This window comes from Python bivittatus, unplaced genomic scaffold (assembly GCF_059951505.1).
Source record: "Python bivittatus isolate LINGU-HERP-01145 unplaced genomic scaffold, Pbiv_v1 ctg000700_np1212, whole genome shotgun sequence".
NCBI lineage: Eukaryota > Metazoa > Chordata > Lepidosauria > Squamata > Pythonidae > Python > Python bivittatus.
The window spans coordinates 71,016,164-71,034,612 of record NW_028277098.1 but is presented as its reverse complement, the minus strand read 5'-3'; the positions used below and the strand labels follow the sequence as shown (position 1 = coordinate 71,034,612).

The window sequence follows — 18,449 nt, the reverse complement described above, 5'->3', positions numbered from 1 at the left end:
ATGGCTGTCAGGGCTCAACAAGGACAGGATGCTGGAAAAGCTGTCTAAACAACATGTGACTCTAGCAATTATGTCTTAGGAAATAGATGTAAGTAGCACTGTGATTAAATTCTCTAAAAGCTTTTATGTATTGGGCTGTCAATTATATATATTTATACTGTGTTTGGGGGTTTTCATCTTAGAATATCTTGAAGTGGTAAACAACCACACAATTAAAAATATAAAGTAGTAACTCAGCTAAGTGATTCATTTTGAAAAAGCAATCTTTATTTTTCCTTTCACTGAAGCAAAAATTCTACCTATTTGCCTTGACAAACCAACTGGGTGGCCTCTAATTGCTATAGGCCAACGTTACGGGAGAATCCCATCATAGTTGTCAAAGCCACCATTGAAAGCACTTCAGCCTTTACCCTGGAAAAATGCTTCTGTCCTCCAGTTGGTGGCGGGGATGAGCCATGCTAGCCAGGAACTCCCCTGAGGGGGGCTACTTGCCTGCCCAGCTGCCTGGTGACCAGGAGCTTCTCTTTGGCCTTAGAAGCAAGGATACCTCTGTTGCTTCATGGAATAGTTCTGAATGTGTATTTTGTCAACACAAAGATCTGGTCATTTCCCTAAGGCTTTTAGATACAGGAACATGGCTTGTTTCAAAACAAGAAAGTTCCCCTTTAAAGAGTAGTAAAAAAAGAAAGAAAACCCCTGACCAGTTCATCTTGAAAGATAATATGATGCCCTTAAAATCTTAGAAATTTGATTACTTCTTGAATGGTAGCCCACTTTAAAGGGGAGCTTCTACCCTAAAACTAATGAACAAGTACTTTAGCCCATCATTATTTCATAACAGTAAATACAGTTGAAATTAAAGCAAATGGGTCACAGAAGACCCATTTCCTTCTATGTTTTGAAAACTTGTCCTTTTCTTGGCACAAAAGTGGCTGTCAATGTTTAATCCTAGAATCAGAATGTGAATGTCAGTTTAGAAGTACTAGATCTGTTTGTAACCCTCCAGGCTTTCCATTTTTTTTCTTCCTCTTTTAACTTTTGCAAAGGCATTAATCAAATCTCACAATTAGGTATCCTATATCTGGGTGACCAATAGAGGGAAGGAAAGAAGTAGTCTCTTCTGTATTTCTTTGCTGTAATCTAGTGGAGTTCTAGGTTTTTTGCAGTCAAGATAGGATATGGCTGCACAAGATCTTTGTGAAAGCCTTATTAATGTTTCCTTTCAAATGCCAGAAATGCTATAGCAATTACTGAAAAAATGCCTGACTTTTTTGTAACAGATTCCATACCAGGAGCTTGGTGGGAAGACCTTGGTGATGGCCATCTATGACTTTGACCGATTTTCTAAGCATGACATCATTGGGGAAGTCAAGGTACCCATGAATACCGTGGACTTAGGACAGCCCATTGAAGAATGGAGGGACCTAGAGAGTGCAGAAAAAGAGGAGGTAAGAATTTTCTCCTCTTGCTCTTTGAGCCTCAGTTGTGAAATGTGGATTTAACATACCCTACAAAGAACCTAGAGATGGTGAAGTCTGTGACAGTCTCATGGTCTTGGGAGAAGAGTTACAGATAACCAAATTTAGAAGACAAAAGTCCCTGCTAGCCAGAACTGCCCTCTATGAACCACGCTTGATCTCTGCATCTGCCTGCTTTGCTGTTAAGCTGCTTGGGAAGTGATGGGCCTAATCAGAAGCCCAGTTCTGGCTTATTGCCTTGTTTGTAGAAGGAAGCTTTGGATTTAAAATGCAGCACTAATGAGTGTATAGCCATGTACTTTGTAGGGGAAGTTGTCCTCCAAAATTGACAACTTCATATAATACGTTTTGCGCTACAGCTCCCATTAGCCCCAATCAGTGTGATCAAGGACAAGCAACAATGATGATGCGGTAATCTAAAAGGCCATCTGGTTCTGGAGCACCTCTGGGAACCTAAGTAATCTGGTTCTATCCTATGCATCTGGCACAGAGGGATTCACTTTTCCAGCCAAAGGAAGAGTAACAGAAAGAACAGCAGACTGCTAATCTCATTTTAAAAAACTGCCCAAATACAGCACATTACAACTACTATAGTTATATTATGTTTCCTTCTATCATAGACCCAGATCATTTATAAGACAGAGTAGGAGCTTTGAGCTCATTGTTTTCCCAATTTCCCTCTACAGCCAGAGAAACTGGGAGACATCTGTATCTCATTACGATATGTACCCACTGCTGGGAAACTGACTGTCTGCATCCTGGAGGCCAAGAATTTGAAAAAGATGGATGTTGGAGGACTTTCTGGTGAGTGCAGATCAACAACATACTCACTAGATGTCACGTCTGGGCCATTCAGAGACCTGTCAATACAAATAGTTCTCCTTCAGGCACTCTGTAGTGTGAAAAACCATTAGGTGGCAGCAGAGCGATAGGAAAACCTCAAGCACTATTTGCCATCTGGCATTTGTCTGGATTTTTGTAGCCTGGATAATAGGCTTACTTTCATTTGCAAAATCTTTGAGTTCAAAGCTTCTTTAACTTTCTGACATGAAAACAGTCATCAGCACATATTTTTGCCTGGGAATCTTCATGGACAGCAGCTAGATTCCAAGAGAATCAATGAATGTGGGCAAAAGGGCTGAATGTGAACACAGCAGCATCACTGGAGCTTCTTGCCCATGTTGTATTTTAAATTACACCTGCAGTTTCTTACTGCAATTTTCTCAACAAGAGAAATAATCCAAGCACATACAGAGCAGGCAAGGCAGAAGGATATTCAACCCCTGCCAACCAATGAACTTCATTCCTCCAAACCTCTTGCACTGGTAAAGTTAGCTAATATGTTAATGAAACATCAGCAACCCAAAAACCAAGCTTGGAGAACACCAACAGTGTAATATGCCAACTCTTAGCTACACATATTGTCTACCTTCAAAATCATTCTGGTCAGATGTTTTAAAAGCTGAGAGAGCACAGACCAAATGTGACTCCCCCAAAACTACATTTGATAGCCTGGGAGCAATGCAGAAGATTGGTATGCCACAAAGATGGGCCTCTGATAGCAGGACAATTTCACAAGAATTCTCCTGCAGATCTTAACCATCAAGAGTTTCATAGCAAGGACACTATCTTTCAGATAGTCAAACCTTAAACCATTGAGGACTTTAAAATAAATACAAGTACTTGTAATTAAAGTATGTTTGGTAAGCAATTGGCAATCAGTGTAGAGCTTTCCATATAGGCATCATATGATCCCTATGCCAGTTTAAGTGCAGCATTTTGCACCTACTGCAACTTCTGGATACATTTTAATGGAAGCCCCAAGTAGAGTGCATTTGACTTCACAGAATCATTGGTCTTCTGGTCCAATGCTTTCCCCTGAGCAAGAATCTTCATACCATCCCAGACAAATAGTCCAACATTTGCTTGCAAATCTCTAGTGCTGGAGCACCCACAATACCAGGGACAAGCTGTTCCACTGCTTGATAGCTGTCACAATCAAGTAATTCCTCCTTATTTCAAGTCTGGAACTCCTTCTATAAAGCATCCATCCACTGGTTCTTGTCCTACTCTTGGGCACTCAGAAGAATAAATCCACACCCTTTTCCTTGTTGACAGTCTTTCAAGTACTGTATTTAAGTTTTTAAGACAGTCAGATATGAGCTCTTCTCCTAGTCCTCATTCCTATTTCAGGAATGAAAGATGGAATTAGTTGTAAGATTACTCTCTCCTTTTTGAATATAAAAAGATGATGTCTCACTGACAAGGTAGAACTCTCAGAATCTAGTAGAGATAACTCTCACCCAAAATATAGTGTTAAATTATAGAATCTGCAGAGAAACCTCCCTTCAGATGTTTGGCAAATATGTAGAGAAAGGCTGATTCTGAATGTAACAGACCTTCTGAGATTCCTCTCTCCTGAGTCTGTTAAGTAGTGACTCAAAAAATCTGCCCCTACAATGGATAGTCCTTGAACACCCTGTTTTCCACAGTCCCTTTATGAACCACTAGGGCTTAATCTTTGGCTACTGAAATCCCTTTCGGACCTCTAAGGAAAATGGACTGTTCATTTATTCTAAAAAAATAACATAAGAAAGGGTGCTGCCTTAAACTGAGTCCTGACATCAAGTAGAACCAAGACTTGTCTAGATTAAGCTGACCTGGTATTGATCTGGATTGTTGATATCCAGGGATGTTATTGTCTCAGACAAAAGCAATATAAAATCATTAGGGCCAAACAAGCATATAGAATAAGGCTCTTCAAATGTGCTGTTATACAACTTTTTTCTGATCTCAAGCCTGAATAATTATCCAAATGCAAAATAAGAACAGATTTAAGCTAACGATGTGTGTGGTCCAGTGACTCAGTATCTGAATTCTTAGAGGATCTTGCAATCATGGGATTGGAAGCAATTGAGCCTTTTGTCTACTGTGTCTTAAAAGTTTACATTAGTTTAATATGAAAATTATTCCTTTTCTACTCCCCAGTATTCATGCAAAGAGAGAAAAAAGGGAAAGGTTTTTTTTAAGGAGAAAGACATGTTTTAAAAAGTAAAGCAAAATTCTAACAAACAAAATAGGAAAGAAATAAAATATTATCCTGGGTGAAAGCAAGGAAAAGACTGAAGAAATTAGGAGCTGGGGCAAGACTGGTCATAAATTCAAGTCCTATCCTGCCTACCAGCATAATGGGGGAGATTATCCCATTGTATGGATATTACTTTTACACCAAACTGGAAAAACTTTCCAACACTAGAAGACCGATTTTTGATTAAAAATGCCTCTCCTTATTTTTTCTTCCATGTGAACATTACCACAAATAAATAAATAAAGAACTTCAAATACCTCTAGGGGCATATAAATATGCAAAATAAATAAATAAATAGGGCTTTCTGGGGCTCTGGAGAGTAAGTAGTACAGTGCAAATCTAATGCAACCTTGATGCAAAAATATATCACCTTCATAATATCAGCATCATGCAGAGAACTTAAGAACAGAAGCAGCATCCTCCTGGATCAGAGCACTGCTCCATCTACTCCAGAAGTCTGTTCTCACAGTAACAAACCAACTACAGAAGGAAGCCCACTAGTCTCCCAGCAGATGGCTTTCAGAGGCAGTCACAGTGCCATCAAGGCTAATAGCCATTCATACCTATGACTTCCATTAATTGGTCCAGTCCTTTTTGGGAGTCAGCCAAGCTGGCAGCCAGCACTACATCTCGTGGTAGCAGATTCCAAAATCCGATAACAGTTTGCATTAAAAAATCCTTTTGTCTTTCTGATTTTTCCAGGATTCAGTTTCAAAAGGTGACCTCTGGTTCTAGTATTTTGGGAAGGGGAAAACAGCTTCTCCTTGTCCACTTTATCCACATCATGCATTTTGTATACCTCAATCATGTCCCCTCTCATTCACCTCCTTCTAGACTAAAAGGACCCAAATGTCACAACATTTCCTCACAGGGAAGCTGCTCCAGCACCTTGATCATCTTAGTTGCTTTAACCTTCTGTAGCTCCACTATATCCTTTTTGAGGTGTGGCAAACAGAACTGCAGACAATATTCCAGATACGGTTGCACCATTGATTTATATAAGGGCATTATGATACTGGCATTTCTATTTTCAGTACCATTTCTTATTATCCCTAACATGCTGTTAGGTTTTTTTTTACAACGGATGCACACTGTATCAACTCCTTCATTGAACTGTTTACCATTACTCCAAGATCTCTTTCCTCATCAGCCACTGCTAACTTTGATCCCATTAATCTGTATGAATAGTTAGGATTTTTGGCACCAACATGCATCACTTTACACTGGTTCATATTTAATGACATCTGCCATTTTGATGCCAATTCCACTAATGTGCCAAGATCCCTTTGGAGCTCTTGGCAGTCCCTTATTGTTTTTACCACTCTGAACAATTTTGTGTCATCAGCAGATTTGGCTATTCCACTAGTCACACCCAATTCCAGATCATTTATAAATACGTTAAAAAGGCCAGTCATAGGACAGAAATTGTGGAAAAAGTCTGTTTACTCCTACTCTTTGTTTTCTATTCTTTAGGCCAATGTTTCTCAACCTCAATTACTTTAAGATGTGTGGACTTCAACTCCCAGAATTCTGGGAGTTGAAGTCTACCCATCTTAAAGTAACTGAGGTTGAGAAACACTGCTTTAGGCAGTCGTTTGGCCACAAGAGGGTCTGTCCTTTTATTCCATGGCTATTAAACTTACCGAGAAGTTTTTGATGAGGGACTTTATCAAAAGCTTTTTGAAAATTTATATAGATGATATCTAGTTGCTCAACCTTATTCACATAGAATCATAGGGTTGGAAAGGACCTTGGAGGTCTTCTAGTCCAAACCCCTGCCCAAGGCAGGAGTCCTCATACCATCTCAAACAAATGGTTGTCCAGTCTTTTCTTGAAAACCTCCAGTGATGGAGCACCCACAACTCCAGGAGGCAAGTTGTTCCACTGCTTAATAGTTCTCACTGTCAGGAAATTCCTCCTTATTTCCAGGTTGGATTTCCCTCTAACAAGCTTCCACCCATTGCTTCTTGTCCTATCCTCATGTTTAATAGGACTCTCAAAAAACTGTAGTAGGTTAGTTAGACAGGACCTTCCCTTAGTGAAGAATGGCCTTGGGGGAGAAGGGAAGATATATCGCAAGTACTTGGCCAGAGTCTTCCCTTCCATGCTAAAAGCTATTGTAGTCTTAAGCTACCTGATTCCTATGTGTAAACTGGTTGGCAAAAAAAGCCAGCTTACAAAATCCCTTTCTAGATTTCATCTTCTTCCACTGTGAACACCATGATGGCCTGGCATTTTGTTCTGACATATTTATCTGTGGTGGATTCCATGCTTCTTTACCCCCCTGACCCACACCAAGCATCAATCTCTTTCCTTTTTGTGGGTAAGGTTTTGAAAGACCTTTTATATGATCCCCTTTTCACTGAATCACCCTCATACCTGACACTTTCCAATTAGGTGCATCAGTGTGATGGAATGGTGTTATGAAGGCCATGCTCAGGGAGATAAGCGTTTCCTTAGCCCTCAACAGGAGCGTGGGAAGTTTAAGAAGATGAGACTGGAACCACCCTAAGGAATTCACGGTGTTGTGGCTTGCTGGCTTGGGAACTTAGGTTGAGTCTGGAGAGATTGATGTCAGGTTCAGCCCAAAGAACTCCACGAGACAGTGCAAATACAGTTCTGTTGTGTTTGTTAGCTTCCACCTCAAGACAGAAGTCTCTCCAGACTCAACCTAAGTTCCCAAGCCAGCAAGCCACAACACCGTGAATTCCTTAGGGTGGTGCCAGTCTCATCTTCTTAAACTTCCCACGCTCCTGTTGAGGGCTAAGGAAATGCTTATCTCCCTGAGCTTGGCCTTCATAACACCATTCCATCGCAATCAGCTGGTAGAAGAAGGAAGTACAGAAAGAAAGAAGGGAGGGCACTATTTTATAATTTTCCTGTCACTTAAGCAAAAGGGAAAGTGACAGAACACTTGCCAGTTTAACCTAGTTAAAACAAAAGCAGGATCTTCACTATTCCATCAGTGAACTTGTAGAAAAAAGGGGGGGAAAACCTCAAGAATTTTACCTTGGAAAGGGAAAGTGGCAAAACTCTTGTCAATTTCAACTGTTGTGTTTTAAGGACAGGTCCACTTCTTCATTCTTTCATCAATGAATCTGTAAACAAACAAGAAAAAAGAAAAAATGTGGCAGTGGAATGATATGTAACCAGAAAGAGGGGTGTTCCTGGCATAGTGTACAGTACAATAGCCAGCTAGAGTGGAGGTGTTTGCCTACAATGCAATGAAGTTCAGCAGCTAAACTGGACAGCCCTGCTTGCACTGACAAAAGTCTGAAAGCACTACTCTTTTATTTTTATTTATTTATTTATGCAGTTTCTATAGCCGCCCATCTCAATCCATGTGACTCTGGGTGGCACATAGCAGGGAAAGATGGACAGAAGTTGTCTTCCCAGTGAACTGGGGTGGGTAGAGAATAATGTGTATTTCTCTCCTTGAAAAATTGTCAGTGAGCTGTGTGCTTGTGCTGGGGGAAAGCGGTCATATAGACCAACCCCATAACATCTATTTTTTCCAAGTTTTTAAAGGAAGCATTTTTAAGAGTAAAAATTGGAGCATAGAAACTTCAGCTGGTAGACTCAATGCAGCGTCAGCTTGCTTGGGAGGCCCAACATTCTGAAGCTCTGTGTGAACCATGTCATTCACAATCACATGAGCTCTCATTACCTGATCAGTAATGTTGCACTGCATTGTTACCTGTTTGAAACTACAGAATAAGTGTCTTTTTGTCCTTTCCTTCACTTTGTATATCACACTTAATCTCTGGATAGCCTGCTCTTGAGGATTTTTCTATATCTTGTCTATATTTCTATAGCTCGTCTATGTATTTATCTGCAGTGTTTCAATTGTTTATTCTTCTGTTTCAGATCCTTATGTGAAAATTCACCTGCTACAGAATGGCAAAAGGCTCAAGAAGAAGAAGACTACAGTCAAGAAGAAGACCCTGAACCCTTATTTCAATGAATCTTTCAGCTTTGAGATCCCCTTTGAGCAGATACAGGTTCCAATTTTTCTTATTTGAGGGTGGAGAGCGATGCAGGCAGCTCCCAAAAAACTTTGGGTTGACATATTTCTCCATTGTCTCCCACTGCTTCACAAAGCACAAGGGGCAGATTCATCATCTAACACAGGCAGTTCTCCATCAATGGTGGTTGAACTTTGTAAGCGAAATGAGCTCAAATGCAGCTGGTGCCTTCCAGATATATTGAATAACTAACCATCATGGCCATGACATCATCGAGACAGTTGGCCATGCTGGATGGAGATGGTGATAGCTGTAATCTGACATATTTGGAGGGTGTGTGGTTGGAGCAGACTGAAGGAAATGTTAATGATTCTCCTTCTCATTCTTCCTTCTCCTCCCTTTATCCTTCTTTAAGAAATGTTTACTTGTAATAAAGTTATCTAGGGAACTTTCCAGCAGAGTGGGGGACTTGAAGATGGATCCTCTGATCCTTATGCAATTTTCTAACTGTTGTACCAGAGAGGATCTTCCTTGGAGCTCAGTAGGACAGAAATATTGTAAAGAAACGAGTTTAATTTATGTATCTTCCTGAAGTCTCTACTAACTTGGCACTGGGGCCAAAGAAGGGAAACTGTAGATTGCACCTCTGATTTAAAAATGTAGGTGTTTTCCAAATGTGTTGGTGATGTCCAGGTTGAGGTCATGCTGGCTGGGAATTTGGAGACTTAATAGTCTTACTGCATACAAAGGACCCAGACTGGGAATTTTTAAGTTTTTATAAGCAAGCAAGCTAATTAGCTGGCTAGCTATTGAATCCTTAGCCAAACATCTTTGTTGATGTTCTTAGTCATAATGATTCCTACACCTCTCTCTCCTTCTCTCTGTCACACACTCACACACATATAATGTGCATATGTTCCTCCTGGATTTAAATCTGTACTTGGAAAGTCAGCATGTAAGGGAGCCTAGCTTTACCATGAAAATGAAATTTCCTTTCTCTTTGGGGAAACATTTGCCTAGCTTCAACCAGAAATGATACTAATATGAAAACTCTTTTCTACTTAAATCTGCTGATTGGAGGTTTTCTGAATACTCTAAATATTTAATTTTATTAATTTAGTTAGTGAACTATAACATGTATTACTTTTTATTATAGTCATAACTCTAGTGTGGGGTACAAAATAGGATTAAAATAATAAAATTACAAGTGATTAGAATGATAAAATTATACCAACAGATTAGAATATTAAAACCAGAATGACAACAGCAACCAGGAATCAATTCATTTAAAAGCCTGGATAAACAAGCACATGTTTTCCTTGTGCTACAAGACCTAGCACCAGCTGCAACTGAGAAAATACTAGATTATATTTTCAAGATCCTCTCCTCTTTGCCCATGAATCTCTGAATTATGTGATAGATCTTACTAGGCCTTACTAATGAGCTCTACTTTCTTGCTTCTCTCCAGAAAGTGCAAGTTGTAATAACTGTCCTGGATTATGACAAGCTGGGAAAGAACGAAGCTATTGGAAAAGTCTTTGTTGGCAACAATGCCACAGGCACAGAGCTCAGGCACTGGTCTGACATGCTGGCCAACCCTCGCCGCCCCATTGCCCAGTGGCACTCCCTGAAGCCTGAAGAAGAGGTGGATGCAGCTCTCGGGAAAAACAAATAGGCAGCTCCATCTTCCAACATCACCTAATGGACATTCAAAGTGATCCAGAGCTATCAATACCTCAGTTAGGCAACATTTGGTTTTTGTTCTCTTTTCTAAGCTGCAATACTCTTTCTTTGATGGCTGCAGAGGGAATCCGGATGAACTCAAGAGCATCCAGGAGGAAGTGGTTTAAAAGCATGGTGGTTCCTTCCTTTCACATTCTTCCAAGTAGTTGGTTTACTGCATGTTCCACCATCTCTCTGTGTTGTTCTCTTCAAGTGTAGAGCAAGCTTTTTACTTGGGTCTTCCTGACACCACCATGAATAATACCACAAAACAGCTTTGCTTTTGCTTGATTTGGGAGTTTCCTCCTTAAACGAGACCTTTTATTATTGTGCTACAGGATGATACCAGAGCCTGACAATGTGAGATGACCAGATACACTGTGCTTGCTTTGGAAAAAAGCAAGGTGCATGAAAAGGAGCTCCTACAAAACTGTATTCAGTGAGGTTTGGCCATTAGCCATCTAGCAGGAAAATTGAAAAGCAATACTGGCATTAGAACATCTCTGAAGATGTGGATAGCTGGTGGATTAATTCTCTGTAATGAGAGGACTATGGTTTGGGGCATACAAGTTGCCAAATGATAATTGCCCTGTAACAGCTATGTAATGCAGTGGGTCTTCTGTTAACCTTGGAATTTTCTGTCCTTAATCAGAACAATGGAATGGTAGAAGATAATTGGAGTATGAAATCTAGAAATGTATGCTTCTGTGAAAGGCAGAGTGCAAGAATGGACTCTGAGTGGAAAAAAAAATCATGGGATATTTATACAAGAGGTAGCAGGCTTCGCAAGCTGTCAATTTATGTGAAAATTTCGCCCTTTCAAAGGTTACCCTAACCTTACTGGTAGCAGTGCCAAGCTTAGATGCATCAGAAAAATCTATGTCGAGAGCCTCAGGCAGCTTTGCAAGTCTGAAAAAAATGATAGGCCTGGGTTGATTTGCAAACATTTGCTATCATGCCTTGTACCGCCATTCTTCTTTTAAAAACACAATAGACTAAATCTGTTGAGAGTGAGAGATTTCTTGTTGGAATGTTTCTTTTAATGAATTTGGAACTGAAAGGGTGTGAAGAAAGAGATTGAGGATTGAGTGTTTTTCTAATGCTGAAGAGCAGGATCTTTTAGATGGGTGACGGGATAGAAACAGCTGGAAGGTCCATCTAGTGGCCAGCACAGTGCAATAAGGAAACTGAAGAATTCAGAAAGAATTAGAACCATCAGTTGGGGGCTTTCCTCCCCTTCCCATGTCATATTTAATTAAGGGAGCAAAGGGCGAGAAATTAGTGGGAAAGTGAATCCATTCCAACCAAAGGACCAAAGATACATCAAAAGCAGCAGGGCCTTCTCCTCTTGTCTGGCTGCCAAAGCATTCATGATTTCTTTGCTAATCCCAGAGGGATAGCCCATATTATCTTTGTTACCTGTGCTTGCACTGATCTCCCCGTTTCTTATGTAGTGCCAGATACAGATATCTTGAACACCTTAGCTTCCTTTTCAGACTGATGGCAATAGCAGCAGGTTAAGTGAGGGCTAGGAAGAAAGATTTTGAAATAAAGGCTTCTATTCAGAGTTTAATACTGAATTAGTTAGGAGTTAATGAAAAGGGGGCAAGACTTCAAAACAGGAGTATGGGAAGTTTGAGAGAGTAGTTTTATGATCAGTGGCCATTTTCTTCTATTGCTTTTGTCTGGAATGTCACTGGGGAATATTGGATAGTTCTCAGCCATGTGGGTCAGGGTTGACAGAAGGAATAGAATGGACTCTAGTCATGAGGCTGAGTGAGCAGTGCTCAGACTTACTCAGTTGTACCTGATTAGGGGAGGTTATACTTACCCTGCCAGTATTTGTGCATATGTGGGTGTAATCATCGGTAGGATAGACACAGATTTTTAAATGAGACAGGTTTTAAGAGGAGAGGGAAAGAACAAATCTAAGGTTCCAGTGTGTTCAGCAGTTTTCTGGCTGTAACTATTCCTCTTGTGTCTGGTCCCAAATGCTAATTTCAACCATCTGCCAGCATTGGCTTCAAGGATATTAGTTGTTCAGTCTTTATGCTAGATGTGTTCCCTATAAGGGGAACAAAAAGCAGGTTTGCTAATACACAAAGCATTCCTCACTGAGTAGCGTTATATATTCAAAGAACTGTTGGTTTCTCACCTAGCTTAAGTTAAAATAGGAAAATTTACCAATTAACACTGATGTAATCTCTATCATTGTTGCACCATTTAGACTGCCAATAAGGACCAAAGTAATCAAATGCCTGCTTTGTACTGCTTGTACCTAAAAAGTAAACAAATCAAAGTAAGATCCTATGTCTGAAGGTGAAGCCAGAAGGATTTCTGAGTTTCCTTTGTGAGATCTCTGAAATTGCCCAATTTGAGTTAAGACAGTTGATCCTAGTTCTTGAAGTGTTTCATGTCAATATGTTGCAGGCACTCCTTCACTCTTTTCTACCCATTTCCACTTGATTAAATCACTGTAGAACTAGTGAGGGGGGAGAAATATTGCCACCTACTTAAATGCTTTTCAAATAAACTGACTTGGTATATCTAAGCAAAGAGAGAAGACTTGAAGGCTTTTAATATGCTCTCCCAAAGTTCCCTTCCTTGTTTAAATAAATCTAAATAGCTCTAATTTTACTTTGATTCACTGTATGCACAGGTGAGATATCACACTTGGGATTTTGGTCCTAGCCACACAAAGGGAGTATTGAAATTGTTCATCACTGGATCTGCTGGATCATATGTAATTGTTTCTATGCTTAATCAGAAAAGTTAAATTTAATGCAACTTTTCTGTGCAAATAAGTTTGATGCAAGCTTGTTGTACAAAGAAAAGGGGTAGGTGAAATGTGTCCCCAATTCCTTTATTGTGCCTCTTAGCTTTTAATACTGCCAGCTGGCAAGGATATGAGATTTCAAGCATCATTACAAAAAAGGCATCCTGGTGGAGTTGTGAAATCAAACTTGAATTTTGTTTTTTAAAGTTAGCCCTGCATCTTCACTAATCTTATGCCATGAGAGCAGAACCACACTAGGTGAGACTGTTTTAATGAGAAAAGGAAGAATCTCTCTTTCCACTAAAAGCAAGAGTTTGACCAGCAAATATGGTGCTTTTCCTGGTGGAATCACAAGTCATTAAGGAGATTGTCAAAACGTGATATCCAGGGTTAGCTGGAAGTCGGAAGGAAAGGATGGGCACAATTTTGCTGATTATGCTCTTGGTGTGTTTTCTGCTTTTCAAGGCAAGCGGAATTGAAGTTAGCCATGGTCTATTTCAAACTACTGGGTGAGAGACTGGGGGATGGAAACAGTGCTGCTGTGGAAGTGCCCTTTAGAGGCTGCCTGTAGTTTGGACAAAGTCGAACAGACAAATTCCTATTTTTGCTGTGATGAATTAGAGCAGTGATTCTCAAACTTGGCAACTTGAAGATGTGTGGCCAACCCTTGCTGGCTGGAGAATTCTGGGAGTGGAAGTCCACACATCTACAAGTTGCCAAGTTTGAGAAACACTGAATTAGAGTATTAATTGTCTCCAGAGGCAATAGTCCTTTTGTCTTCCCTTTTTATCAACAGGTTGGACTGCAGAATCCTTTCCACAGCTACAGAATGTGGAATCAGTCCTGGTTTTGCATCCACCACTGTTTGAGTGGAATGCTTGCTCTGAGTTGCAAAAACCATTCCCATATGTGTGACCATTCTTTATTAAGTAACTCAGTTCTTAGCTGCCTTTCAAGATGTCATGATTTAAAGACAGACATGTTCATTCTGGTGTTAGCAAACATATGCCATTTCAAATGTGTTGATCTGTAACTCTGATCTGACCTGAAATGAACACTTTTCATAGAGCCCTGAAACTTCATATGCTTTTCTGGCTTGATAGTCTGTACCTACAAGTTATATCAGATATAAACCCCTCCGTAATGCTCACTACAAAACAGAATCCTGATGGCTACCTGAACTGTTAAATTGTGTTGGTGCTTATACCCCAGGAGAGTGTTTCTACTCACATTGGTACTTCATATTTGACTGCTACTTCTGCATTGTTACTTCTATGTAGAAACTGCTAGAAGAAAGACAAAAAGATGTGCTGAAAGCAATGGCCTTGATCCATCAGTAGTCTTGGCAATCATTTACTGGATGCACGTAGCAATTAATGTTAAAAGGTACGCCCAGCCAGTTTGATTGAACCTAGCTAAGCATTGGAAAGAAGAGATCACTGTGCAGTGCAAGAAGGCTGCTGTACTCTTAGTAGCTTAGAATGAACACATTGGAGTATCTTCATTTTTAATGGTTCACATGCCCAAATGGCAACATCACCACACAAACTTGCTTTGGTTCATCCTGCTAACCACCCAGGGTGTTCTATCTGAACGCAGGAAACTGGAAATATTAGTACTAGGAAACAAATCAGAACACACTCTTTTATTGAATTACAGCTCCAATGTCTATGGTTTAAAATGGAGTAGGTGGGACTTTAACACTCAGTATAATGCATTTTGGTTGAGTTTCTTTTTCTGCATAAAAGGGTTGAAAAAGTGAATCAATTCAAGCCATCTAAGCCTCATTGAAATTCCATCATTTGTGTGTACTTATGTATAAATTATTATAGAGATCTAATATTAACATAAATACAACCTTCTTGTAAATGATGCATGACGACTAGCACAGTATTTAAGTAAAAGCATGCAAAAGCAGAACTCGTACAATATGTGGATTATCACCCGTTTTCTAGAATACAGTCAGGCTACAGAATTATTTTTAAAATGTGGTGTGAATGAATTTATTTTACCTAATGCAATAGAGAGGGTGGGGGAGGGGATTGTAAAAAATAAACTCAGAGAGAATGGTCGTAACAACATACATTTATTTTCAATAAAAAGTAATAATTTTTTAAAATAAAAAAGCAACAAAGCATGCTTGATCCACTAAAATATATACTCGGTGAAAGCAGGGAGGGGTTGGGCAGGATATAACACCAACAAGATGGCAGTAAGTTTCATCAGTGTCTTGTATAATTAATATTTGCAAAACTGTTAACTGGTGGCATTTTTACTATGTCCAGATAGCCACAACATTGCAGCTTCAATGTTCTGTGTTGTGTTGAAGCATTTTATTGCTGAAGCAAATTTAGAAGCCATATTAGATCACAGGCTGCCAGGATCCTGAAACTGGGATTGGCTAACAGGTGATCCTCGCGCTCTGTGCTTCCCTGTCCTAATGTCACCCTGTCCCTGCTTTCTCTGTCTGTCTTGCTGTCCAACTGTTATGTTACCCCTGGGGTCACTGATGAGTGATAAGGCTGGCTTGAGGCTGAGACCCTGTGTTGGGTCTGACCTTGTTAGGCTGTGAATGGCACTGGCCTGAAGCCTTTTCTTAGCCTGCGTGTATGAGCTTTGCTGGCCCTGATACGCTCTGGCAGACTCAGGAGCCAAAACATCATGTCAGGTCTACCAGGGCTCCTAACCTATTTTGGCTTTACTCTTGGCAAGAATTGTTGGGATAGCAGTGGCTATACCCAGGAGCTTGGCCACCATTTGAATTTCTTATGGCGTTGCTCTGGGATGCTGGGGGAAATTTAAATGCCAGACAATTTTCCAGAGTGGGGGAGCAAGTAACTGGTGTTGGAGGTCTTTCCTTTCTGCATTAAAAAATAGAGCTATTTGGCAAACACTAACAGTACAATTGTTTCTGCCATTTTCTGCTTGGCGACAGAATATAAAACACATGTTTTCAAAATTGTTTGGAAGAACTGCTTCAGATCTCACACTACTACAGCAATTCTCTCTTACTAACTGAGCAGCCACCTCTTTTTCAAGTCTTTGCTGCAATCTTGAGAAAAAGATATTACTGCTTTAAGGTATCAGCTCATTCAAGTGACTTTTTTCAAATTATTTTCAAAGCTTGCACAGCCTTACTGCCTAAATTATTGGCTGCCTTTTTCAGTAAGATGCAGGCGCCTAATTCTTAGTGGTTAAGATACACATACATTTCACAACTGATACAGCCTGCACGATTTGTGTGGGTGGACATTGCACCTTGGTGCAAATGATTATGTATCACCACAGCTTCAAATTGAAGAAAGATTAATGAACAGGTCAAGAATTAGGTTATAAGGGCAGCACCTTATAGCTAGAATTTTCAGAATGCTACATAGCATAATTGAACTGAAATCACTTCTGTGACTTAAGGAGGGCCTCTACTTCCTGTGATTTTATAACTGGTTGTTTCTGGATAAGAGGACTGGTAGACAATCCTGAGAGGGAAAGACTAGTGTTTAAAGTGGTGCAGTATTAATAAAGTCCCTGAAGATCCTCATGGCAGTTTTGATTAAGACAGTGTCCTCTGTCATCAGGCACTACTGCCCCTACTCCTGTTACGCTACCTGAAGTATAGAGAACTAAGCAGTGATGGCAGCAGGGCAGAAGAAGTGTTGCAAATGGCTCAGTAAAAAAAAATATACAGTGCTAACTGGGTTTATCCCACCTGCTTTACAGTGTTGGGACTGACTGCTTTTGTGCCTTTAGCACTGTTTATGAACAGAGATCAGCATATCATTGTTTGACCACCTAATTACATGTCAGGCTGCTATTAAAGGCACAACTGCAGAGGGAGATGATGGCAGCTGAACCTCCAAACAGAGCAGCTGTATGAAGAGATGACCATGACCACGACCACCCACCACAGGCTAGGTTACAAAAGGCTTCAGACATCTGATACTCAGGTGTAGGGTGAGGCCTCAGCTCCCTCCCATTCCAGCCATATTTCCCATTTTTTCTTTGTGATGCAGAAGCTTCCCAAACCAATAAAATGTACTGGAGTCTCCATCTCCAGTTATCTTCCCCACTTCTGGTGCAACATGAATTCAACCCCCCTCAGCCTGCAGGAAGCTGCTTTTAATGCTCCCTTCCCTATCCTAACGTGGACCGTTTCTGTCTTTATTGTCAACCTGTTATTTTGTAATGATATGCGTCTCCTTATTAAAGAAACTAGCTGAAATATCTAGATGTTCTTTGTGTTATTTACAAAGTAGACATTCCTTGCCAAGCACACGTGTTGGATTTTAGAATTTAAGAATAAATAGACTGAGAAACGGATTGCCACAGAGATCATGCGATTTCAGCAGCTGCATGATGATTCTGTCTCATTGTACAACTTTTAAAAATGATGCACCACACCAAATAAAATTGCCTTTCCTGTAAGACAAATTCTCTTTCGCCTTATGGCTGGGAATACTAGAGTTCAGGGTCCAACACAACTAGAGCATGTTGGTTAGGGAAAGACTGGACTAATGTAATCTCCACCATAAGATATAAGCAATATTTCTGATCCCACCCAGATTTCTACCCAATCCTTCCTTTCATACATACACAGCCTGCCCTTTATATTTCTAAATTGCTTGATTTAAAATCATAATCACTAATAATCCACCTTGCCAGTTCTGCAGCTAAAGGTGTTTGGAAAAAGCACTTCTGACATAGGAGCAGTCACACTTGTGTTGGCATAAATGAGAGCTCCAAATTAAAAAGGTCTTACTTCAAATCCCATTTCAATTTAGCCAAAGGATACCTTAAGGTCTCCAGCTGCAATACATGGATCAAAATATGAACCCAAAAAGGTTGTTGCAAGAGTTATTAACATAATATGCACAGAAATAGACTTTGAATATAGTCTAGATAACTACTTGTATTTGCTTTAGACCCAGGCTTTGGACATCTGCAAACAGGTGTGTCTTTCAGGTACTTAGGAGAAACCCGAAAAGGATCAGGGTGCTGCTTGGGAGGTACACACCCCACTACAAAAAATGGATTTTTCACAACCAGGATACTTGAATATTTTGCACTTGTATGTGAAACTCCGCATATCACTACTAATCTTCATTGGCCTCAACAGTGAAGATCACTGCAAAGTTTCTCCCTTATTACCATATCGTCAAGTTTGCCTTCCTTAGAAGGTTGTGATGGAAATATTCTCACTTTATTTTGAGGTCATTAAGGGAAAATCATTTCTAAATTAGAAGATGGGAGGAGGTGGGCTTTCTATGGAACTCCTATAAATAGGCTTAGTCTACAGCAGAGTAACCTCCTTATCAACCTGATTCAAAATAAAACACTTTTGTCAGTCAAAGGTATGTGGATACATTTGGATTCATTTCTGGGTTGGCTCACTGACAAAGATTGGACTTTGTCCTGGATCAGAA

At 40.1% G+C, this 18,449-nt stretch overlaps 1 protein-coding gene across 1 annotated transcript in view; it reads left to right on the top strand.

The window, feature by feature from the left end:
• The window catches only part of SYT2 (synaptotagmin 2), a 51,336-nt gene extending 33,211 nt beyond the window's left edge, over positions 1–18,125 (top strand). The window contains exons 6-9 of the mRNA XM_007421171.3: positions 1,281–1,448; positions 2,165–2,282; positions 8,434–8,567; positions 10,000–18,125. Coding sequence (XP_007421233.1) covers positions 1,281–1,448; positions 2,165–2,282; positions 8,434–8,567; positions 10,000–10,206 — 627 coding nt within the window. The 3' untranslated portion in view covers positions 10,207–18,125. The remainder of the gene's footprint in view (positions 1–1,280; positions 1,449–2,164; positions 2,283–8,433; positions 8,568–9,999) is intronic.
• Positions 18,126–18,449: the final 324 nt, after the last annotated feature.